The sequence below is a fragment of the Silene latifolia genome, chromosome 8 (assembly GCF_048544455.1).
Source record: "Silene latifolia isolate original U9 population chromosome 8, ASM4854445v1, whole genome shotgun sequence".
Taxonomy (NCBI): domain Eukaryota; kingdom Viridiplantae; phylum Streptophyta; class Magnoliopsida; order Caryophyllales; family Caryophyllaceae; genus Silene; species Silene latifolia.
The window spans coordinates 102,767,094-102,794,984 of NC_133533.1; the positions used below are offsets into that span (position 1 = coordinate 102,767,094).

The 27,891-nt window shown below is 38.9% G+C and overlaps 1 protein-coding gene across 1 annotated transcript; it reads left to right on the top strand.

Annotated features, from left to right (window-relative positions):
• Positions 1-3,300: 3,300 nt before the first annotated feature.
• LOC141595611 (secreted RxLR effector protein 161-like) lies at positions 3,301-3,669 on the top strand. The gene has a single exon (XM_074415573.1). The coding sequence runs from the start codon at positions 3,301-3,303 to the stop codon at positions 3,667-3,669; it is 369 nt and encodes a 122-aa protein (XP_074271674.1).
• Positions 3,670-27,891: the final 24,222 nt, after the last annotated feature.

The following is a 27,891-nucleotide window of genomic DNA, read 5'->3' on the forward strand; positions in this document are numbered from 1 at the left end:
AAATTTTGACCTTATATTTGACTGTTCTCCTCTCCTGCCTAGTGTCAGGCTCGAGCTACCCTGAAAATCCTGCCTTGATTGTCAGGTCAGGGTTGAACTTGATCCTGAAGATGATGCAAGAGTCTAGGCTCAGCGACAGGTGTCAAACTTGAACTACCCTGGCGGACTTACCCTGTCAGTAGTACGAAATTCCAGGCCCAACAGTCACTAATTCTAGTACCTATGTGTATTTAGGAGTTGCATCTAGATTACATGGCATACTAGTTGGTAGAAGCACTTGTATTTAGACTTGTATATATATATGTAGGTTTCATCATGGCATATAGTTGCATTTAGAAAAGCTTTTGAAAATGCCTAATTGAGAAATTTGACTAGTGTGCATAGGACATTGTAGATACTCTTTCTACTTAACACTTTGTTCACTAGAATAGTCTTAAAACACCCTTTTTAGTGTCATTCTAGTATCGTTCGACCCATGCACAAGAGCCTAGTCAAGAGTACCTTGTGGTGTGATAACTACTTGGCTACCGTTTATTATTCCAAGGTGACCCTCAATGTCATGCGACCGTTGTTTCATTTTTACCATCTATCATTTTGTTAACCAAAAGGGAATGGGCACAAAATCATCAAAATGAGTTGAAGTTTTAATCAAAGCCAAATGTTTGCAATTACATTAATGAAATGAGGAGCAAAAGTAGACTCCTATGCTTTTAAAGAAGTACCATCGCTACAAATGGGGTTACTCTCAAAAATGTTCAAATATGCAAAATCAAAGTTTGAAAATTGTCAAGTCAATGCCAAATCATCAAACATGGCAAAGAAATGTTCTTAATTTCAAATGACACAAAAATGGGTGGAAAAACAACCCAAATATAAACTACTATCATGGAACTCATGTACTTTGAAACCCTTTTATTCGTTGGTGCATGGTAGAGAGGGGACGACCCTTCCTTTTGTCTAAGCAAGAGTGGGGATTCCATGATCCTACAGTGTTTCTAACGCCATAAGGACCCTACTCTTTACGAAAGCATTTAGTAATTGTGGAGGAACGTAGCCTAGTCCAACACTACTAGGAGGTGATTTACTATTATCCTCTTAGACTTAGTAGTTTGTAGAACTAGTATCTATGACGGAGTACGTGCCCTTAGATTATTTCTCTTTTAGTGCTTCCGCCACTTAGATGAGGAAAGTGGTTATTCTTTTGTAGCTGCATCCATTATTTTTTTTTTGTGCTTAATGCTTGGATGTATCACCATTTTGGCAAGCCCCACCTTGCCTTGCAAAAAGACACCTTACCTCATAGATGTCTTATTGTGAATTGAAGGGGCAGAGTCAGACCCGCTAATTGTCTCACATCGGCTATATTAGTAGTATTAGTTTAAATAAGAGTCATAGTTTTAGTCACCTCTTTACTTGGGACGATCAAACGTTCGGTTTTGGGATATTTGATGTGACTCCTATTTACGCACATTTAGTCCCGTAACTAGCCTAATTCCTATATATTTTAGTATGTATTAGGCTTATTTCTTGTCTTTATCTTTCTTTTATGCATATTCTATGAGGTTTAGTGTCCTTTGTAGGAGAGGAACACTAACTTTGCCTAAACGGAGGGAAAAGGAGCTAAATTGATAACACCCAACGACCAAACATCGAAGAGGAGACTAACACTAAAGGTCTAAGTCAATAAAACAAAGAATTGGGCATTGACAAAGGATCCCCATGACCCAAGAAGGACCCCCGTGGATTAGGGGGCAGTCCAAACAAGAAGAAGTAAAGCAGCTCAGGACGAGCGTCCCAGAACTGACCCGGGCGTCCCCAAACTCAGGACGGGCGTCCCTTGATGCAGGATGATTGTCTTCAAAGCCAGGTCAAGCGTCCCCTTTTCAGGACTTGCAAGGCTTTGAACTTCAATTAAGGGGTCTAATCGTCATTTAAGCCCTTAGTTAACCTAATCCTTGAATCACTATATATACCCTCTTTGTAATAAATTGAGTGTTAGGCCCTCTTAGTGGAGGCTAAGCTCTCTTAGATTTGATTAAGCCTCCTTAGATTAGATTAGGAGTAGATTAGTTTTAAACTTTTCACAATTTACATCAAGCATTCAACAATTGTTCTTTCAATCTTTAATAATTTACATTTGGATCTCTTTGGTATGTATTTGAAGACTAAGTGATAAGTATTCATTTTTATTCAAGGATTCTTATTTATTTATGTTCATCTTTACTCTCCAAGTTGATAACATTCTTAATCCCTTTTTATTTACTTGTTAATATCTTGTTTATTATCTTGCCTAATCATCATGTTCATTTGTATTGTGATGTTTGACACCATTGCTAGCATATTAATCATGATGTGTAGTCAGTAGTCTTTTAGCTAGGGTTAGTGGGGGATTAGGGGAGTAATTATGGGATAAATCTATGTTTAATGAGTTCATATGAATGCTTGCTTATTGTGTTTTCAACTTATGCACATGTTATGTTTGATGAAATGCTTGATTGACAACCTAGCATGATTCTCTTATCCTTTCAACAAGACTTGTAAGATATAAACTAACTCAAGGCTTTTTAGACCATGTATATAGTTGAATAGGGAGAATTAAGTTGATGTAGGTGTTGTAAAGTCTTGATCGACTCGGCTCCGAGACCCAAAAATCCCCAGGAATAATACATAAACTAACTCGATTCCAACAATAATAATTTCTTGCATCTATGTAACTCATTTATGCTATCTTATCATGATTCCCCTATGATCCCATGACACCCTAGTGTCTTTTCCCATTTGTTTGCATCTCCATTTCTATTTACTTGTCTTGTTCTTCATTTGTTTACATTTCCTTGTTGTAGTTTAGAACACAACTTCAAACCCCAATATTTGTGACACTTGCATAAATTGAGATAGATAGACTTAGGACCCAAAGCACACCGTCCCTGGATCGACCTCGACTTAACCACTTACTAGTTGTTTGTTGAGAATATAAATATGTTTGATTTAGTGAACAACGACTCGCTCACCATCAGATATTTTACTTGCTGCGAATGATCTAGGCATGTTGCATGATGTAAAGAAATATCTATCTAAGAACTTTGAAATGAAAGATATGGGTGAGGCATCCTATGTGATCGGAATTGAAATTTTCCGTGATAGATCACAGAGATTGTTAGGGTTATCTCAGAAAGCTTACATTAATAAAGTTTTAGAGAGATATAGAATGAATGAATGCTCTACAGGGATAGTTCCTATACAAAAAGGGACAAATTTAGTAAAATACAATGTCCCCGTAATGAACTGGAACGAAAAGAAATGAAGATAATTCCCTATGTATCTGTGGTTGGGAGTTTGAACTATGTTCAGACATGTACTCGACTCGATATCAGCTTTGTTGTTGGAATGTTGGGTCGGTACCAAAGTAATCCCGGGATGGACCACTGGAAAGTTGCGAAGAAGGTCCTTAGGTACTTGCAAGGCACTAAGGAGCTCATGTTTACTTATAGGAGATCAGATCATCTTGATGTGATTGGTTATTCAGATTCAGATTATGCCGGATGTGTTGATAGTAGAAAATCGACATTTGGCTACTTGTTCCTTTTAGCTGAAGGGGCACTATCATGGAAAAGTGGGAAGCAATCTGTCATTGCTACTTCTACTATGGAAACCGAATTTGTGACATGATTTGAGGCTCATATTCATGCATTGTGGTTGCGAAACTTTATCTCAGGACATAGGATCGTCGATAGTATAGCCAAGCCGCTGAGAATTTATTGTGACAATTCTGCAGCCGTCTTCTTCTCTAAGAACGATAAATACTCTAAGGGTGCTAAGCACATGGTATTAAAGTTCTTATCGGTCAAAGAGGAGGTACAAAAGCAAAGAGCATCATTTGAGCATTTAAGAACGGATAAGATGTTAGCAAATCCATTAACTAAGGGATTACTACCCAAGGCGTTCATTGGCCATGTAGAACGCATCAGTGTTGTATCAAAGGCCTTGTTATTATATATTATATAATTAATATTCTTGTAATTAATGTGACATCTAGAATTCACTTATGGTATGTTTGGAAACAGGTATTTCATTTCCAATTACGGATTTGGCCCAAATACGGTGTTTGGGCTGATAACATCATTGGATTTGGTAGAAGTCCTATCAAATTCTAAACATTAATAAAATGGCCCATTTCAATACACTCCCTTACCCCCCGTATTTCCAAATTACAACTCCATTCCACATCTCCATCATCTCAATTCATCAACATTGACTTCATCGACAAAGTTCATCCTCAATTTTTAGGGTTCGTGCGATTTTTCTTGGGTTTATAATCAACGTTTTTCTTCTCATCAACGTCCATAAAAGCAATTCAAGTATGTTTACGCCTCTTTCAATTTTTCTAGGGTTTAAGTTTCTAATTATTCTTTGCTAAATTAATGATTTGTGTGTTGAAATTTATCGTTTGATTTGTTCATTGAATAGCTGATATTCGATTTTTTTGTGTGTTGAAGTTTTTCGTTTGATTAGTTGATTGAATGGTTGATATTCGATTTTTGTGTGTTGAAATGTATCGTATGATTAGTTGATTTTGAATTTTTGTGAGTTCAATTAATCTCCGCATAAATTAATCCGGTGAATTAGTCGCTTCTTTTTATTAGTCATATGACGATTAGTAATGACGAGGAGAGTTCATTCGCCTTGTGGTTATGTTTGTCTGACTGTTTTCGCTGAAATTTTTGAAGGATTTTTTATCCGTGATTGTTTTGTACTCAGGTTTTGATATTCATACGAATGCTAGGTAGATGTGCACTTTTTCTATGTATTTCATCATATTCTGATTTACAACTTTGATTTGAATGATTAATGTGATCAAATTGTTTCACCTATTTACTGAGAATAATAGGCCCTTTTCTATGCCTCAAGTCTGACATGTTTTAACTGCTTTCCCGTAGTCTTTATTTCATTTTGCAGGTAGTATTTTGCAAGTAGCATTACTACTGAAAGGGTGGCTTAACTTCCGTCACGATATTTAAATCGCTTTGTTGAATGTTGTAACTTATGACCCATCTCAGAAAGGAATAAAAACTCAGATGACCTTGTTGGTAAACTACTCTGAAAATTGTCTGCTATAAAATTTAATGGTGTAAGCCAGAAGACCAACTGGTAACTTATGACCTTCTCAACTTCTGATAATTGCTGAATGTTGTAGCTTATGACCTTGTTGGTAAACTGCTACGAAAATTGGCTGCTCTGACCTTGTTGGTAGGATGTACGCAGCCCAACGTTGTACAGAAAATACTGTAGTGAAAATTTTGGTTAAGGTAGGCAGGGATGTAGGAGATTGTACTCGGAAGAATTTCGCATTAGAATTATATCGATAAAACTCTGGTTTTATTTTCCCTCCCCTTCAGATCCGTTGTAGAAGTTTGAGAGGTAAGAGAATGACGAGAATCATTTAATACCAAGCTCTCAGTTTGAAGTCGTTTAGGAGGTTTGAAGAACAGGGAAAGGACAAGGTTGTCATATTTAAGTATAGGTGAAGAATAAAAGTGATTAAAGATAAAGAGTCACTTGTTTACTACCTCACTTAATGTTTTTGCTGTGTGTCGAGATAATCTATGATTATATTATCCCTTCTTGCTGCTAAACCAGACCATCTGGTTCATAATGTTGTAATGTTTGCGTCTTATTTAAAGCTTATTTGTATGGTGTGTTGATGTCTTACTTTGTACAAATGCAGGTGGGCAAACAATCATCCTTTACGATCCAAGTACAACGCCAAAATAGCTGGCATGAATAGACCGATTGCAAAATCGAAGGGAAGCAAAAAATTAAAGACTGGGAGTAGCCTTGAGTTTTGGCCAAGTTAAATAGGATGATTTTCATTAGCTTTTGCATTTTTAGTATGTACTAGAAACTGTAGTGCTCTTGAAATCTGGTTAAGAGCCAACAAGGTCATCTAGGTTTTTATTCCAACTTAATTTGATGAGCTTTTCAAAGTTGTTGGCATCCTCCGTCCTCAAGTTGTACAAGTCGTAAATATGTTCGTGGAGGCGTCGGTGAAATTTAGATTGGATTTTGCTTTGTCTTGATGAGCGTAGTAGAGCACTGTAGTTGAACTATAGATTGAATTTGATTATAGTTGGACAATTTGTTAGCTTCTTTTTGTTTTGATGTTGAAATTTGTGGGTTGTAGTTAAAATTTATGTCGAACGACTATTTTGTATTGCGAAAAATTTTAGCCTAAAACCTTGCAATATGAGTTAACTACTTGAAAATTGAGTTTGGATCAAATTTAGATTCTCAAATTCTTGGTATTGCCAAACATAGATATCGGATTTCCAATTTTAAATTTGAAATACTTTGTTTCCCAAACAAAGAATTTGAATCTGAGATTAATGATTACACATTTCTAATTTGAGATTGGTCATTTAAAATGAAATTCAAGTATCCAAACATTATCTTATAGTATTGTTCTGTTATAACAGACATGTTAATCATTATAATATATGTATACATTAAACTTATTAGATTACATGTGACTAATTGTGAGAATTAATGTTCTTCCCAAATTAAAGGTGACTTTGATTTGGAATTGATTTGTGATACGAATCATGTCGATTAATAAATGGCGTGTGACCGCCATGATCCAATTAGTTCTAATTCAATTAAGGAAATAAAAGTTAGTGAGCTTAACATAAAAGTGCACATTATAGTTATTGAACCATCAAGTCAACACAAAAGGCCAAGTGGGAGAATGTTAAAATATTAAATAATATTCTAGTGGCTTTTGGGTTTAAATACAAGTTAAGTTCATATTAAATATTATGTGACTTTAATATAAAAGACGACACTGTGATGAATCGGTTTCAATTAGTGTTATTAAAGTTCGGGAATTATTATTCCCTCTTACCTTACCCTAGTATATGTCTTCTTTCACGAAGAGGCACGATCGGGTTTGATTGTGCGAAAAGATACGTAACCCATTATATATATTTTGGAAGTTGAAAGAATATAATTAATCATCCTACAAAAAACATAAAACATACGTACATTAAAAAAAAAGGTGAAAGGCAGTTTCTTCCTCCATCATCAAGAAACATCAAAGGAAAGGGTTAAGGAGGAGAATCAATCGTCTTATACTTCTTATTATTGTATTGAGTGCATTTGTAAGACATTGATCAAGGTTAGTCCTTAATTCCGTCTATTAATTATACAGGGAAGTGGTGATTGACCCCCATAACTTTGTGCAATTGTGAAATTAACTCCCACAACTTTCAATTAGAGTAATTTGGCCCCATAAGTTTCACATAAGGTGCAATCAAACCCAGTGTAAAATCTCACCAAAATCTCACCAATATACTAACAGCTATACCAATACGTATACGTATAACATACTAAAATCATATGTATCTATCTATAAATAATATTAAAAGGCTAATTATGATCACCTTTTTAATCCATGTGTCATTACTATAGGCTTTATCAATCCTAAATCTCACAAGCTCATTCAGTTTACTAAGATTCTACTCTTGTAGCTGTTAGTTTAGAGACGTTCCAACTTCCATCTTTTCCTTTCAACATAATTTAGTATCCAATTTATTTATTCTTCCGTTAAATGACCTTTGATTTGCTATTGATTTAATGCAACATTAAACCCAATAGAATAAATATCAAGTCTATGTCACTAGAATTGTATGTACAAACATCATACATATGAAATGGACGCACTTTTGCTCATATTGAACCTAGAAAATTATTTGAAGAAATTGAAGGTATGATCCTACAAATATCCACTCTTTAGATTGTATTATTTTTCATACATATTATTTATTCGAATTTGGTCACGTAATTTTTCTTTTCATAAGAGTTAATTTCATGTAAGTGGATAATTGTTTTTATTGTTTGTAATCGTAGTTCACTTTTAGTTGCTTTTGGGAAATAAAAATACATTGTTATAGTCTTCAATAATGAAAACTTAGTACCTCAAAAAATTTACGAAAACTTGGAGTTAAAATTCGATGTTGATATTAATATTAGCTTAAAGTGTATTTGATTTATTGCTTATACTATGTGACACCCTCATACTCCAAGTGCCTTACCAGGACCACTTAAGGTATGAGAACGTCACCATCTCGGTTACTCGAGGCAATCATAATCAAATGTCAATGAAGAAACATAATTTAAATAACAATATAGTTTAAAGTGATTACATGTTCAAATGCCCAAAACTGATAAAAGTACAATACAACGTTCTCAAAACCCAAAAGTATAAAACGACTAAAGCAAAACAGCAGAGGACTCTAAGACTGCCTCGTGGTGACTCATCCCAGCTAACCCAAGCGCATCTTCCCATACCTGTTCAACAACTGCTCACCATCCCCGAATGGATCACCACAGTTTTTAAAACAATTAACGGGGTCAGTACTAATTACACAATCAAAGCCACAATGAAATAGGAACACAAACATCTCAAACCAATCTCCAGTCTCCATCTCCAATCTCCACACAACTGACTACGCACTAAAGTGTGTAGCCCTGCCAGAGTACCCATCGCAACAAGTACTCATCGCCGCCAGTGGGGGACCGCAGCCGTTCCCACCTAAGCCCCGCTCATCTCCATCGAGCGATAAACCCATGTTCATTAATGTGCACATCCCTTCTGTGGCGGGTTCCACAGAAGGCGAATCAAGGGCGTGAAGCCATTCCCGCAAGTGACTCCACTCAGCCAGGGACGCACCCCGAAGATCACAGACAGATACAAACCAATCAACAGTAGAAAATCCATAACCAACCAGATCAACCAACATTATACGTAACCAATAGTCACAACAACAATCACCACACAATCATGTAACTAATACTGAGTAGGAAAACCTTACCTGGAACAGCAATCACCAAGATCGTCACAATCAGCTAATCAACATCGTCCTTCACTGAAATTACTTCCTATCAAACATACAATCATACAATCATAATCTAACATCAACAATACTCCCCAAAACCCTCAAATTACCCAATTATGGTTTCAACCAACTTTAACAAAACATTATAAAAATTATATAAAAAGCTTACCCTCGACACAAGGATCACAACGGCGTAAAGAACAAGATGATCCGACACTCCTAGCCTTTGGGATTTGTTAACAATGCGAGGAACACACTTACGTAACTTCTTTTCTTCTCAAAAGGGGTTTTTAGAATGATAAAAGAGATTAAAAAAGATGACGGAGGCTTTATATACTAATCCCGCATTATTAACAAAACCCGTCAAAATCACCCGTAAAACACACTTACTCGATCGAGTAAGTCACTTACTCGATCGAGTGACCCTTACTCGATCGAGTCCCACACTTACTCGATCGAGTACCCATCAGACAGAACACTGTTTTGCGTAAAAACATACTTACTCGACAGAGTAAGCCCCACTCGATAGAGTACCCAAAGACATAGAAAACCATAGTATTAAAGTCTTCCCTCCTTAAAAGGAACTTCGTCCCCAAAGTTCAACCCATACATAAAAACAAACATACTAACTCGATTAAGACACAACAACGCAACTACGAACTCAAAGCAAAACCCCAACCTATAAAACATGAACTCTTAATACCAACTCCACTAACTATGCCTACCTCCACAACACGGCTCACGATATCGTATCAACCACATCATAGTCTCTCTCGGCACTAATTCCAAACACTACCAACTACTATCCACAAACGCTGCTAGCTCCGTAACATATTATCCACTAGAAAGTGTGATATCAAGACACTCATAACAACAAACGGAATGTTACCTTCTACCACCCTTAAAAGGAACTTCGTCCTCGAAGTTTACTCACACTCATAACACCACCATCCAACTGTCAACTCCATCGAACTCATAAACATCATCATCCAACTGTCAACACTATCGAAATATTCTCTCATTCCTAAACATCGAACTACTACAAGCATGGCCATGACCTTTTAACAATATCAACCACAACAAAGATTCATCCTTTATGCTACACCAACACTCTACTTTCAATTATACTACAACATGCACAACCATGAAACTCACTTTTATAGCATCCTACTCCTCTTAAGATAAATGGTACGTCCTTGTAACTCACTAGTACTAAATTCTTAGCTATATCTTCTCATTATCCTCATCACCACCGCATGTCAAAGATAGCCGCCTATAATATAAACACTCACCATTCCTATATCTAAGGCTCTCTTACTTAACAGTTCTCATACCTCAATTCACTCGGCACACCACTTAACCTATACCACAAAATCTTTAGCTTAACCAAAACTTTAATTGTTCCTTATTTCCGCCAAAACGACATAGTCCTCTATACATGCACCTATCTCCATACTCAGAACTCACGATCCACAATTATTACAGACACTCACACTAGGTCCTTAAGTTCTTTTCTTTCATTACCACAAACTCATCCACACCTTACCATGATACTAATGTCCAACACCCTATACTCACTGTCTCAACAAAAGATTATGAACCACTTGCATCTTTCAGATCAGTACACACACATGTTCCACCATTCATTTGCCATTACTATGATTACCAAAGCCTCATCTTAAAACAAGATCAAAATTACTGTAACAACCTCTCACAACTGTGTCCCATCCACAGAATATCGCTATACTATGCCGACAACAAAAACATATACAACTCTCTTCCGTATCATACTCTACCCTCACGCCCAAGTTGAACTGGTAAGAAACATCAATGAACAAAACAACCGTCTATCTGTTTAAACTGAAACTCACAGGAAACAGCAACAACAAAACAACAATCTATGTCTAACTGGTATGTACTTTCGAAACTCGAATCGTAATCATCCCGCCTACTCCACCACAACCAGTGTCGGCATCGCAACACCGCCACCAACAGCCGCACCGCAGCGCGATCATACCCGCATCACAACACGAAGTACTGTGCCCGGAGCACCACCCGAGGCACAACAACCACATCGATAGACATCACAATCACAAACAATTCCCATAAGCACTGACTCAGCATAACTTTCCGGATAAGAAAACTTACTCAAAACTGCTTTACTAGATCACAACACAACATATTATACGGAATAAACAGACAAGAATCTCATGAATATCATCCATACCTTTTCACCGAATAAACATATAGCATGAATACACATACCAGTATAACTAGCCATGCCAGATCACCCAAACTATCACTTTTGAATATCATTCCATTAGATTACCGTACCCAACATGCATTATAGAACATTCAAATAACAACTTTATAGCTATCATATCATACCACTGCTCGTATAACAAACCTCTTACACTCATCCCTAAACATCACGGTTTCTTTCCTATCTTTGGTTAACATCCCAATTCACGACATCAAATCCACCAACAAAATTTACCTCAACCTTCTTCCTAATACTATCCTTAATTGTATCGTCACCCAACTCACCACCAAGATCTCCTATCGTGCAAATTCTTCACCAAGCTTTTTACTTTCCTTAATTCCTCGAAACTCATGATTAACATGTCGTCCTGGAACCCCTACATAACCGTTAACTCAAATCCTCATGATGGTATCACACATCTCGATGATTCATTACTTATTTATCACATAACTCCGATCAACATTTTTCTCAGCTTACTTTTTACCCTTCTTTTCTCTTTACACTCAACAATACCAATTAATAGTTCAACTCCTTATTACTTCTATTTAACTCTTTAGTGCTCCAGTTACCTTCTCATTGCTCCAAAACTCGAATCTCATTATTTCATATCAGTATCATCTCACTCTTTCTTACCATGGATCTTCTCTTATCATGCTATCACTCACTCTTATCACCAATCAGTCCAGACCATCTCATGCTATCACTCACACTCATCACCAATATTTTTTTTAAGGAATTCCAAAACTCATTTCATACCGTTAATTGCCCAAGGAAATCACACATTAGTTTCACCTCTTGATAACACAAATTCCCCAAACTCACTCACTATCTGCAAATCCACGTGGCGGCAGGTCTCCATTAAGTTCACTATATACCACTCTTCTCAATCCCTCTAAAACGACCTTTTACTACACATATTCTTAACCCACACGATTCCTAACCATCTCCCTCCATAATTCTTTACACATCTCAAGTTGCCACTATCCGCATCCTTCATTTCAATCTTTTCATTCTCACGTTCCTTAAACTCATATCATCCCTTGCCCACATTCACTTACTTTTACATTACTCAACACACAATCATATCACTTATCTCATCTCACAAAACATGCTCCATGCCTTAATAAGCCTTACCAATCTTCCTCTTCTTTTCCACTACCTATCACAACCACATATAACTCGTGTCCTCCCCACCGAACTCATACTCACCACAGGTGTCACTCCTTATGTCACAAGATTGGGTAACTTACGCATCAGGACCAACACACATGTAAAGCAATGCACAAGGAAGCAAAAGAACACCTTTGAATTAAACATAATAGGCAACGAAGTCAAAAGATAAGCATATGACCCAAAACAGGGGTCACTAGATCGAGTACATGTCACTCGATCGAGTGAGTGACTTACTCGATCGAGTAGATAAAGGTCAGAGACACGTAAAACAAATTACCAGGACTACTCGATCGAGAAAGGGTTACTCGATCGAGTAACAAGAGGTGCACTCGATCGAGTGAGGGCCACTCGATCGAGTACTCTACGCATTTTTCAACACTGTCCAATTTTTGTAAAACGGTCATAACTCACTCGTTTCTTGGTCGTTTTGGGCGTGTGACCTATCGTTAGAATTGTAAAAGAACAAGATATCACATCCAATTGGAATCACATTAAAATAAATTATACATCTCAAATTATAATGTTTTAAAGACAACCTCTCTATAAACAGACAACATAACTATTTGATTTCTCTTTCATACAACTTACACATCAACGAGGTGAACAAAAGCGACTCGATACTTGTAAAACCACCATCCTAACCACATATTACTACCTACCAAAACCAACCAATAACATCTATCATGCTCATATAACATTCAACTTATTAATCATGTACTACCCGCATGCTTTAACTTTGTAAGGTTTCGTAAAACAACACATACTTATACATTACAAATTCTATTCCCATGTTACTAATACAACTCTACCACAACTCCACTTCCTCACATAAACATATTCATAATTACGAAATTCATATTCTCATGCAATTGTCACTCCATCTTTTCCAATTAATTCATCCAACATGTGCATATGAAACAACAGTAAACAAATATATAACTTCATTATATGACTTTACGCAAACACAATATACGTATACGACACAACATTCCTATTCTCATGTTCCTAATTATGTCAGATCATAAATCATCCATCATGCCATTCATATATTCAACCAACAACATATATAATCATATCTTCATCTTCCTTCACTACACATCTCTTATCCTCCACATACATGCATCCACCGATTCATAAAACTCATTAATATATGAATTCATAGCACACAAGGTAAACACATAGCGATCCCGACTCATATCCCATGGTGACCGGTTCAAAATTGTAGGGCGAGTTCGCGACTTTAGGACGTCTCCCAAGTCTTTGCAGTAGCTCCAACAATTCCTACCCGAGTTCATTTTAGTTTGATTCCCTATGTTCATTTGGTTCATTGGTTACAGGTTTCAAGAACCTGTCTCTAATACCACTTTGTGACACCCTCATACTCCAAGTGCCTTACCAGGACCACTTAAGGTATGAGAACGTCACCATCTCGGTTACCCGAGGCAATGATAATCAAATGTCAATAAAGAAACATAATTTAAATAACAATATAGTTTAAAGTGATTACATGTTCAAATGCCCAAAACTGATAAAAGTACAATACAACGTTCTCAAAACCCAAAAGTATCAAACGACTAAATCAAAACAGCGGAGGACTCTAAGACTGCCTCATGGTGACTCATCCCAGCTAACCCAAGCGTATGTTCTCATACTTGTTCAACAACTGCTCACCATTCCCGAATGGATTACCACAGTTTTTAAAACAATTAACGGGGTCAGTACTAATTACATAATCAAAGCCACAATGAAATAGGAACACAAACATCTCAAACCAATCTCCAGTCTCCATCTCCAATCTCCACACAACTGACTACGCACTAAAGTGTGTAGCCCTGCCAGAGTACTCATCGCAACAAGTACTCCTCGCCGCCAGTGGGGGACCGCAGCCGTTCCCATCTAAGCCCCGCCCATCTCCATCGAGCGATAAACCCATGTTCATTAATGTGCACATCCCTTCTGTGGCGGGTTCCACAGAAGGCGAATCAAGGGCATGGAGCCACTCCCGCAAGTGACTCCACTCGGCCCAGGGGACGCACCGAAGATCGGACGAGATACAAACCAATCAACAATAGAAAATCCATAACCAACCAGATCAACCAACATTATACGTAACCAATAGTCACAACAACAATCACCACACAATCATGTAACTAATCGAGTAGGAAACCCTACCTGGAACAGCAATCACCAAGATCGTCACAATCAGCTAATCGACATCGTCCTTCACTGAAATTACTTCCTATCAAATATACAATCATACAATCACAATCTAACATCAACAATACTCCCCAAAACCCCCAAATTACCCAATTAGGGTTTCAACCAACTTTAACAAAATATTATAAAAATTATATAAAAAAGCTTACTCTCGTCACAAGGATCACAACGGCGTAAAGAACAAGATGATCCGACACTCCTAGCCTTAGGGATTTGTTAACAATGCGAGGAACACACTTACGTAACTTCTTTTCTTCTCAAAAGGGGTTTTTAGAATGATAAAAGAGATTAAAAAAGATGACGAAGGCTTTATACACTAATCCCGCATTATTAACAAAACCCGTCATAATCACCCGTAAAACACACTTACTCGATCGAGTGAGTCACTTACTCGATCGAGTGAGTCACTTACTCGATCGAGTGACCCTTACTCGATCGAGTGCCACACTTACTCGATCGAGTACCCATCAGACAGAACACTGTTTTGCGTAAAAACATACTTACTCGACAGAGTAAGCCCCACTCGATAGAGTACCCAAAGACATAGAAAACCATAGTATTACATACTATGTAGGTGGTATCTTACTCCATGATTATACGGATAACATACACATCGAAGATAAAGTAAAAGAGTAGTGACATGTGATTAGTGTGACTGCCAGACAAGACAAGTGGGGTGCTAAAAACTAAACGAGGCAAAAATACAAGAAAATTTTCATACTCAAGATTCATTATGGTGAAGAAATGCATTTACAAAACTATATGTACATTGCAAGTTAGTAAATCAACAAACAAAATCGTATAAAACTATTGTTATCCAATTATTATACTATTACCATTGTAGCAACTTCGATTATAATTACCAACTTGATGGACAACGTTAAACAAGGAAACCATCTTTCATGTTATGATAACACTTTCACTATATTTTGTGAGAAAAGGCGTGCAATAAAGGTCAAATAACATTAAATTAGTAGTTGTTAAGTGTCAACACAAGACTAAAACTTGATAGTCAAAAGGACAAATACTTGATAACATGGCTAGGAATTGAAAAAAAGCATCTTGCTCTCAAAATAGTGGTTAAGGGAGAAAGTGAAACAACCATGGTAACTTGAGATTAATTTCCTTACAAACATTTATCTCAATGACGTAATGGTAAAACAAACAACCTTGACTGCCAAAAAATTTAACAATTTTATTATCAACAATTTAGTGTATAGTAATTATTACATAGTTTTGTGTATTAACTTTTGCAATTATAAAAGAGAAATTATGTTATCGTTCTCTTTTGAATTTTTCAATATTCTTCATTTCACAAATTACAAATCAAATACGAGTACATAATACCTACTTTCTACTCGCGTCATATCAAATGAATTTCATACGTTTGATTAAAATCTTCTTCACTTATATTAAATAAGCATATAAAATTCATTTAAATGGATATATAGTATTATTTAAAGTTGACAAATCATATTCTATGTAATTTAAAGTAGTATCATAGGAGAAATATGGGTGAAAATTTGAGTATCCATAGCATTTCTCAATATAGCTACACATTCACACATGGGTAATATGATGAAATAAGGGTTGTATATATTTTTTTTGGGGGGGATTTGGCTCATTTAAGGGCATCATATCATATTTTTCTAATTCATATCTTGCAAAAGAAATGTATAGTTGTATCATAAGAAGATTATCTCTAAAATCAATATGAGAAATGAAGCATGTACTCATCGGTTAGGCGTTGACCTTGGTCATTGATCAACGATTAGTGCATGAACTTTAATTCATGTTTTTGATGTAGTTATTTAAGTTAAATGAGAAAGATTAATGGGATCGAGTAATTGGCGGAGAGACCAAAAATAGAACCCACTAGGAAACCAACAAGAAAAACATATAAAAGTTCATAGTCATTCCGATCCGTATCAATTTTTTGTGGCACATAGGTCATTAATTAAAAGTTATACATACAAAATTGTACAAAACAAATATAAAGAGAAGATCGAAACATATAGAATACCTAATATAAATTCAAGATAACGAATGTAAAGTGGTAGTCATATAAGTATTTCAATATAATGAATTTGAGACTTGAAGACTCAATAAGAACCCAAAAATAACCCCGTGATTTTCACGGATTTCAAAACTAGTTACATATTAGAACCCTTTTTTTACATACGTATGTAATTAGGGATGATTTTTTGAAAAAAAAAAAAAAGAACAATTAACAATTTTATGTGAATTTTTTTAAAATGTTGAAAATAGAAATATTTGAATATTTTTTTACCCTTTTATTATATATTTTTACATATTTTGTCATGGAAATATTTTATTCCGACTTCTAATTTTAACACAACAACCTAACAAAATATTTTGCAATTGAAGTTTTTCTTTTTTTTTTTACAAAATTGTAAAAAAATGTTGAAAAATCTGTACTTTATATAAAAATAATAAATTGTATCTAATTTATGCTATTTTTTTATTAAGTTTTTGCAAACTTTTATTTTATATTTTTCATAAAAAAAACATGACCATTTTCACTTTTTTGATAAGATAAATTGAATTTCTCGTGAGATTTTGATAAAAGGGTTTGATTTCACTTATTGTGTAAGTTATGGGGCATAATCACTCTAATTGAAAGTTTTGGGGGGTTAATTTCACAATTGCACAAAGTTATGGAAGTCAATCACCACTTTTCCGAATTAAAAAATAATCAAATCTCTTGTTTTCAAATTAAATACACAATTGTTTTAATTTTAAATAATGAAGCTTATAAACTACTCGTACATACTTGTGATTTTAGTTGGAGAGATACAAGTGCTAGGCTACGCAACTGTTGAGGCTCGCCTTCTCTTTTCCTTAACTAGTGTAGGTGTAGATACCCGTATCCGTCGATATTGGAATTTATAGAGAACCCGACAAACACCCGATGATGATAGGACACATGTATTCTTTAGTTGTCATTGTCATTATTTGGAGCTCGTTTACGAGGTAGAATGGGCGTCGTCGATGAAGTATTCTATTAATTTAAATGATATTTAAATTAATGTTTTTTAAGTGAATTCATTTTTTATTATTTTAAATGATATTTAAATTAATGTTTTTTAGTGAGTTCATTTTATTAATTTAAATGATATTTAAATTAAAGCCTTTTAAAGTGATTTCAATTTAATTTATTTTGAATTTTATTTTATTGAAAATAAAATAAGTATTTGATTTGAAAAATCATTTTATGAGTATATTTGATTTGAAAAGTCATTTATTTTAATTTGTTATTTGATTTGAAAAATCGTTTTTTTTAAAAGCGAGGAACTCGTTTTGCATCGTGTGTTTTGAGCTCGTTTTTTAAGCCCGTTTCTTTTGCGAATTGGCACGAATCTCGAGTACACTAACCCACCTATACCAACACCCATCAACCCATGTTCGAACCCCCTCACAAGCAGCCCAAAATCTCGTTCAAAACCAACCCCAAGCAGCCCGCATAAAACCGAACAGCTCCCCTGTTTTGCGAGCCAATTCCCGAGCCCAAACCCGCTTCAAACACTACCAAGACCCGTACCCATTAACCCTAACCCATACCCTAGTATCCTACCCATATTATCCTAGCTTAATCACCAAGAAATCCTCCAAAACGAACCCTAGAAACCCCTCCCAAAACCGATGGACAGCAGCTATGTTCATTGAGCCCGGCTGCTTCCTTACTCTCTTTTAACCTATTTTAAACCCTTATAAATACCACCCCTTCACCATACATTCATTCCTCTAAGTTCTCCATACATCCAACCATCACATAGAAGCTTTAAACCTCAGAAACAAACCCTAAACATCCTCCAAAAACCCTAAACAAAACCGACACACAAACTGAAACTGTTTGTGTGTCTCCTTCGAAAACCCTTTCGTTCCTCCATCAAATCACCATAAAAATTCGAGTTTCTTGTTCCTAATTAACCATATAACATCCATATACACATTAGATAAAGAATTACGAGCCAAATTGCCCTTGAGAGTACACGAAATTCCTCGAAAAACAGAGTGAAATAACACTCTGTTTTCGCGGTTTCTTCTTGTCTGTCCAGTTCTGTTTGTGCTCGTTTTTCGTGCCCAATAACCCAAAACAAGCAGGGGTTGCTTTAAGATCCCTGTTCTCCTCTCTTTCTAGTTTCCAAAACATCTTTCGGATCGAATTTTCGTCGTGAAACGAGGGAGATATCACTGTTTTAAAACTGCTGTCCAGAAACTTTCCAAAACGCGCGTGTGCTTTGTTACTTCGTCGACGACGGCCTCTCAAGATAAAATCTACCATCGATTACGACCCAAGACGGTGTCAACGATACATGTAGGTTGAGGGTGCATCAAATCCCCTTCTCTTCTCTTTTTATTTCGTTTTTTTATGCCTTTTTTTATTGTCTTTTTTTTGTTTGTTTTTGTTTGTTTTTTCGATTGTTTTAAATTAACTATGAAACTAGTTAGTCCGAGTATGAGTTAAAGTACCACTATGAACACCCGCGTTGACTTGAGATGGGAAAAGAAACCGCTCCTTCTGTCGGTCGTACACCCCTCGTCTCATTTACATATCCTCGTGTTCAAAGTAGGGCATAAATAAAACAAGTTATTTAACTTCGATCTTCGTTTTCGACCCCCTTTTGGTTTCGGCCAAATCGATGGACCTTAGGATCCGTTGTATGTTAGTTTAACCTCTGATTGTTAACCTATGACGTAATTAGATGACTTAAATTCAATTCAATAATTTAATTAGACACTTTAGGTGGCTTCGACGTAGGTTATAAAATCAACTAAACGATTTCTGTAAATAACTGAACGCATCTCTCTTATCACTTGATTTCTCGCTAGCATAGGAGTGCGTGATTAGCACCTCCCTATTAACACTCGACGAGTAAGCATTAATCTTATGATATCTGACCTAATTGGACCCATTAGGCCGTGTAGAATGCACCCTTGCGCGACAATCAATCAACATCGTTTTTTTACTCGTTTTCTAACTTGTTTTCGATTCCTTTTCGCAATCACTCGATCTAATCAATTAATCTAACTTAGGAACTAGGTTAGCTTTGGTTGGGCCGTGTCTTGGCCGTGTGCTTTGGCCGTGTATTTTGGCCTTCTTTGTTCGTCTCCCTCTTTTGTTTATCTTTTGTTCTTTGTCGTTTATAGCTTGTAATTTACGGTTTTGTTTATCGAGTTGTAATCTTCTAATTTTGTTTTACTTCTTTTGAGTCAAAACCTTTTCAAAAACCTTGGTCTTATTTGGTTAAACGGTTGTTCCCGATGCTTGTAAAAGCGTAGTAAACCGCATGTTGTCGAAAGCAACATGGCCCGGTTTATGCTAATACATGCTTTGGTGCGTAGCCTTATGTCTAATTCGATGAGATTAAGCGCGAGCACGCAATACGAGGATGACCCAAGGACCGTGGGTCATGTGAGCCGAGGGCCACCCTCAAGTGCACGGTTTTCAAGGCCAATTGGCGCGGGTTTTGCGTCATGTATTGTTTTGTTTATAGCAATTGTAATTAGATCGAGTTGTAATTTATTTATTGTTGTGTCGGCATGAAATGCCTGGTTTGTAATAGGTAGATCCCAACGGCTCCCCCATTCCCCATCAAGCCTTGTTTGTTTTATTTGTATGTTGTTAGATCAATCAACCCACATGCTAAATTACAACTTTGACAAAGTTAGTTTAGTTGCATCTAAAGCGACGTAGAAACTTCACATGCTAGGGTTAAAACAACGTTTTGCACATCATACATCGCAGTAGCTATGACCTTGTTTGAAATCCGACACTTGACTTAGTAGAGGCCGTTATCGACGGGCGGGGTTGGGTGTCCTTATGGGCTTCCCAACACGTACCCTCACCCCTTACTCAAGATCTATGGTTTGTGGATCCGTCTAAATACCATTGGATTACGAGAGTCATTCTAATCGAGTGATATAGGGTACAAGTCTTTATCTTTAATCACTCGTAGTCGATGGGCTTTATGCTTTTCGATGAAAGGTGTAAAGTTGACTTGAACGGTTCCAAGTTCCCAAAAAACTTGGTGGCGACTCTAATTGGTCTTAATTCGATTCGAAAGAACCTCGAGTCGATTATGCGGGTGTGGATCCCTCGGACGCAGTTCCCGAGGGCCTTGTCCTGATTTGGCGACTCACCGGGGAAAAGAGGACTAGTTACACTGTGTTTCTAGGGTCTTTTCCTCCGAGGTGAAACTTGAAAAGAAAGTGTTGGAAAGTAAAACATTACTCATAGTGCTACGATTCATGCATAAACCCTTAAGGACTTGCCCGGGCCGTCCCAGCGTTTCTTCGTGATGCGTGGGGGCGACGTCCCACTATGCCGGAAGCGCACATTGCTCGCTTCCACTTCGCCTCGCGCGGTTCTTGGGAATGGGGACGATCTTCTAGGTACTTTACCTTAAGACACCTCGCTTTATAAGACCGCAAAAGGATGGAGGGCATAGACCTTCTTGTAGAAGACTTGCCGAGACTTAGAGATGTCTAGGAGCATACATCCTTATAGCATGAGAATGACAATGTGCAATATGTTTTCCCGAGTCCTTTTTTTTCGAAAATTCCAAGTCCTTTTCAAAACAGAACTTTTGAACAACTTACTTTCAAACCTAGCATGATTTTCAAAACGCGGAACGCTGCCCAAATAGGACTAGAATTTCGGCCCAAAACAAGCTTTTATAGCCGGCATGCTGCCCATTTCAAATCTCATTTTCAAATCAATCCTTCGTTTTTCAAAATCAATCCAAAATGTTTCCCGAACCTCAACCAAGCATGAAATGCGTCAAGTCGTGTCCGGGTCATGGCCATGTTAGGCCGGGTATGTTTCATTTTAAGAGTCTAGAACACGACCTTGTTGGGTCACCCAAGCTCACCTCTTGGGCTTTGAGTCATGTTGGTCGACCTTTTGGTCTAGAATAGTCCACAAAAAAAACGTCCATGCTAGGCCCTTATGGACGTTTCACGCGAACCCATGGGCTATGTTAGCTCAATCACGGGTCTGGTCACACCAGGTCCAGTTTAGAATCGAGTTATGACAGTTTGAGTCATGTCGTTTTGTCGAGTCTAAAATGAACCGATGTCTAAATCAAACCGTGAGTCGAACCTTTGGTTAACCAATCTCAAGTCGAGTCTGTGTTTGAGTCAAGTTGGGGTCGTGTCCTTAAGTGTGCAGGGGCTCTTACTTTAAATATTGACTCAGTACGGGGTTTTCTTGTAGAAAGGCCGCCAAAAACCCGACGTCAAGCAATGGAAGATGCTATCAACAAGCTCACGGAGGCCGTGAACCTCATGATGACCCGAATGGATGTGATCGAGTCTAAGTTGGTTGAAGATTCCTCTTCATCTACCCCACCTCTGACTGATTTGGAGAAACGGTTCAAGTTCATCGAGGACCGTTTGAAGCTCTCCCAAGGGAAGAATATCCACTATGAGAATGCTAGGGCCTATGCCCCAGTTCAGGACAAGCTACCCACGAACATGGTACTCACTGACATTCCCAAGTTCAAGGGCACTGAAGATCCAGTCCACCACGTTAAGGCCTATAAAGGGTACTTAGCACTAAAGGGAGTACCTGGCGATATGCTCTCTCGAAATCTTCGCCCAATCTCGGGTGAACACCCAAAGGCTTGGTTCTACAATCTTGACCTCAAGAACTTCCCCACTTTCGAAGATATTACGGTGGAGTTCTGTAAGCACTATCCGACAATGTCGAGATCCAAACCAACATAAGAACTTTGGAGGTTATGACGCAAAAGGAGAAAGAGGGCTTTCTTTGAATTCCTCGCAAGATGGCGCGCTGAAAGCGTGAAATTAGCTAAGAAGCCCGACGAAGTTGAAATGGTGGATAAGTTCGTAAAGAATCTACGACCTGTTTACCGTAATGCTCTGAAATACCAGAATTTTGGTTCTTTCAAGGAATTGATAAGGATCGGGATAAAGGTAGAGGACGATGTCCGAATTGCTGAAGCTGAGAAGCCAAAGGGATACCAAGGGGCTTCGTCATCTAAAGCAAAAGCGCCCGCAGCGGCCCACTTTGTTGAAACTGTCAATCTCTTAGATGGACAGTCAAAAAGGCCTCCGCGCCAAGCTCCAAGGGTATTCACTGATATCGGGTGCACTTACGCCTATGCTCTCCAAAGGCTCATGGCCCAAGGAAAGTTGAAGCCCATTGGTCCAACTCAGGACCCTCTGCCGATCAACAAGGCAAATGGTTTAAACCGAATGCCCTCGTGCCTTTCATCAAGGGAAGGGACACGATCTTTGAAAGGTGCTTTAGACTAAAGCACGAAATTCAAGATATGATTGAGAACGGAACGCTCCCAATCCCGGCTATAAAGCCCAACAACGTCACCAATCCATTTGGCGACCACACTAACTTTGTCTCTACCGAAGATAGTGTCGATTACTCTCACCTGATTCGCCCATGTCGACTAAAAGGGGTTTTTGTCGGAAGAATATTCGTAGATTGCTCCAAATTCCTACCAAGCTCGAGAAACGAGATTACATTCGGGGATTTTGTTGTCGATTGTACTCCTTACATACTCCGAAGCGGCAATGAAATCAATGGCGTTTGGGCTGATGATGAGGATGATGTTTACCTCGTCAAAGGTGCGACAATTCCTCACACCCAAGAAGAAATCTTAAAGGTGAGGCAAGATGCCCTAGAGTCAAACCATTTGACTAGATCTGGGCGCCCATATCGTGTGGAGAAAGCTAAGGATATCCCGAGTAAGGCACCTCAAAAGGAGCCGGCAGTGGTCGAAGTTCTTGGTGAAGGGTCGACCTCCGAGGCTTCCCTCATCAAGCAACTCCAAAAGACTAAGGCCGACGTATCTATCTGGCAACTTATCCTGAGCTCTTTCGAGCATCGTCAAGCTTTGTTGCAGGCTTTGATGAACATGACCGTGTCGTCAAGTGCTACTCCTGCGGACATGGTCACTCACATCGCCTAGAATCGGCCTCAGATTACCAACGCTGTGACATTCTCCGACGAAGATCTGCCACCGTTCGGGCCTCGACATAACCTGGCCCTCTATATTGCTCTTTGTGTGCCTCAACAAGCATATCCCTATGACGTTGGTTGACGACGGATCGGCCGTCAACGTACTCCCTCTGAAAACGGCGCATATTCTGGGCTTGGAGAAGAATGACTTCATCCCCACTTCACAGACGGTCGGGCATTCGATGGCACTTTGTGCGTCGAGTGAGTGGACTTGTCGATCTAGTAGTACAGACTGGGCAAGTGGAAAAGAAAATAAATTGCCAAGTAATTGACATATGCTCATCCTTCAACTTATTGTTGGGAAGGCCCTGGATCCATCTTTGCAAGGGCCGTAACATCAACATTTGCATCGAAAAATCAAGGTTCCACTCAATGGCAAAACCGTCACCATTGACGCCACGCCAATTCTTTGTGGCAGGAGGAGACATTACTTCTGAAGTAAGGGTCGAAAGCGCCAATGACGCATGTGGTTTCGAGATTGTCAACATGATCGTTTGAACTCCGGCGGAAAATATGGATCTATATACGGAAGTCACGTCTGCGAGGTGATTCTCAAAGCGGGAAGTACTTCGGTTTCTCTTTATATCCTAGAAGGGAGGAGGCTTTCAAGTTGAAACCACCCGTAGCCAAGGGAGTAACCTTCGGGCTTGGATATGAGCCCACGGAGAAAGATCTACGGGAAAAGAGGGGAAGAACGATCGACGATCGAGATATTAAAATGGGACCGTATCACCTAACTCTAAACGGTCACTTCGTGAAAGTGGGAAGAACTCCCTTGCATGGATTTTCCCGAACCCATCTTCGACCCAAAGAAGAACATCATGGTCCCAGGAATCGAAGTATTCCAAGATTGCTACTACATCCCCGAAGACATTCTGACCGTGATGCCAATAGAAGCCAAATCGGACCCGATGGATGACGAGAAAGCCATGGGTCTCCTTTTCGGTGAAGAGAAGAAATCACCAATACCAAACGAAGATTTGGTAAGCATGATCCTGAGGAGCGAGCGGTTTGACCCATCTACCCTCATCACCGATGTGGATCCTCTTAGGACCAACACGGGATGGCGGAAAACAATCAAGTGGACTGACAACAAGGGACTTCTTTTCAAGTTGACAACGGGAGAAGGAGAGATGTTCAAGCCAAGTGATGTTACCGATTCTGAGTCTGAGTCGGAGTCTGAGTCTGAGTCTGAGTTAGGTCCTAAGATTGAGTCTAAGGAGTCAGGTGTTGAAAATACCCCTCCCCTAGCTTTCCCTTCCTATGCACCTTTTCCTAATGGTGGTATTCCGGGGCCTGTCCCGAATACCCCTATCTCGCCACTGAGTTCTGATCAGTTGGCTCAAATGTTAGCGCATTTCGCGAAATTTCAAATCAATAATAATATGAACCAGTTTGCTTACGACTTGTCTCACTTACATTGCAATTCAATTTTTGAAAATGATTGTTTTAATAATGACATTGAGACTGAGGTCGAGGATGAACAGTTGGTCGAAGAAGAAGAAGAAGAAGAAGTGGAACCACCTCTACAGTTGATAAAAGGGTTGGAAGAGTACGAACAGAAAACTTCAATCATCGAAGATACCGAAACTATCGACGTAGGTACAACCTTAGAACCACAGGAGCTTAAAATAGGAACTACTTTAAGTCCCGCCGAAAGACAGGGGTTCATTGATTTGTTGCATGAGTTCAAAGATGTTTTCGCATGGTCCTACAAAGACATGCCAGGCATTGATAAGGAAATTGCGGAACACAGGATCCCAATCAAGCCAGGATATAAGCCGGTCAAGCAGAAACTACGCAAAATGCATACCGATTGGTCTCTGAAGGTCAAAGAAGAAATTGACAAGCAACTCAAAGCTGGGTTCATCAAGGTGTCAGAATACTCGGACTGGGTGGCTAACGTCGTCCCGGTGCCTAAGAAAGATGGAAAAGTTCGGGTTTGTGTGGACTTCCGGGATTTAAACAAGGCAAGTCCGAAGGACGATTTCCCATTACCTCACATCGACATCCTGGTTGACAACACGGCAAAGCACGCGTTACTATCCTTTATGGATGGGTACGCCGGTTATAATCAGATCAAGATGGCGAAAGAAGATATGCATAAGACTGCGTTCAGAACGCAATGGGGAACCTATTGCTACACAGTAATGCCTTTTGGGTTGATAAACGCAGGGGCTACATACCAGAGGACCGCGACAACATTGTTACATGATTTGATGCACAAGGAAGTCGAGGTTTATGTCGACGACATGATTGTCAAGTCAAAGGAGCGTGATGGCCACCTTGGCACACTACGCAAATTCTTCGAGCGACTGCGCAAGTATAACATGAGGTTGAATCCACAAAAATGCGCATTCGGAGTCACATCCGGCAAACTGTTGGGTCACATCGTTAGCCACCGTGGCATCGAGGTGGACCCATCGAAAATAAAGGCCATAATGGAAATGCCTCACCCGAAAACCGAGAAGGAAATTCGAGGGTTCCTGGGAAGAATTCAATATATAAGTCGGTTCGTGGCAAGGCTAACTATGATATGCGAACCAATTTTCAAGAAGTTGAAGGTCGGGGAACACGTCGTATGGGATGATCCCTTTGTCAGGCTGCGTTCGATAAGATCAAAGAAATACTATCTTCCCCTCCTGTGCTTAGCCCACTCAACGGCTGGATTACCACCGTTCTTTGTATCTTACGATTCTGAATCCGCAATGGGGGCAATCTTTGCTTGAGACAATCGATAAAGAGGAAAGAGCGATTTACTACATTAGTAAAAGGTTCTTGGAGTATGAAATCAAGTATACTCAACTCGAAAAGACATGTTTGGCTCTAGTATGGGCAACAAAGAAGTTACGACACTACATGCTCGGCCATAGTGTGCGCATCCACTCGAAGATGGACCCAATTAAATACTGTTTGAAAAACCGGTTCGAAGCAGGTGTCAAGGTGGACTCTAATGCTTTCCGAGTTCGACCTGAAATATGTACCGCTAAAAGTGATAAAGGGAAGGGCGGTTGCGAGACTTCTGGCGGATAACCCGATAGAAGAGGCGAGGTTGTGGATACGTGGTCGTTTCGACGAAGATATCGTTCACATAGACAATGATACATGGGACCTCTATTTCGATGGAGCATCGAACTATAGGGGATATGGGATAGGAGTTCTACTCATCTCACCGGAAGGTGAACATGTGCCCATCTCGATCAAGTTGGACTTTAACGTCACTAATAACGCGGCTGAATATGAAGCATGCCTACTCGGTTTTGCACAAAGTGCTCTCGAGTTAGGCATCAAAAAGCTTGTAGTACATGGGGACTCGTCACTAGTGATCAATCAAGTGGCCGGGACGTGGAAAACCCGAAGTGATAGCTTGGCTCCATACCAAGCGAGAATCGAAGAACTAGAAAAGTTGTTCACCGAGGTCAAGTATGTGCACCTCCCCAGAGATGAAAACCAATTTGCTGATGCACTATCAAAGCTAGCTGCTCTGATCAACATACCTGATCACATGGATACCATGCCAATATGTGTCGAACGAAGATCGTCACCTGCCTATGTTAATATAATCGGAGACACGGAAGAAACCGAGGCCGAACCTTGGTACCATGCTATTCTGAAATTTAAAGAATCAGGGGAGTATCCACCCGACATGGATAACCGCGGAAAGCGCGCTATTCGAATGCTAGCCGCTCAGTTCGTTAGAACCAATGACGGACAATTGTACAAGAAGACTGCTTGAGAATATCCTCTGCGATGCATAGACTCACCAATGCGAAAAGAGTTATGGAAGAAGTCCATGACGGAGAGTGTGGCCCACACATGAATGCCCATATCTTTGGTTCGTAAAATCATGAGATTAGGGTATTATTGGACCACGATGGAGACAGATTGTCGCCAATATGTCAAACATTGCCATAATTGCAGGATCTTCGCAAACATACAGCATGTGCCGCCATCATCATCGTTGTATACTACGACATCACCATGGCCTTTCTCAACATGGGGAATCGACATTATCGGAAAGGTCAACCCATCCGGAACAGGTGGGCATTGTTTCATGCTAGTCGCCATTGATTACTTCACAAAGTGGGTGGAAGTGAAATCATACAAGGTTCTACAAGCGAAGCAGGTAGCAAAGTTCATTCAGAATGAAATCATTTGCAGATACGGGGTGCCACATGAGCTCATTAGCGACCATGGCACTCACTTCAGTGAAAGCGCCATAATACTTGAAAAGTATAAAATCAAACACCACAAGTCGTCACCATATCGACCTCAAACAAATGGTGCGGTGGAAGCCGCTAACAAGACAATCACTTTGTGAT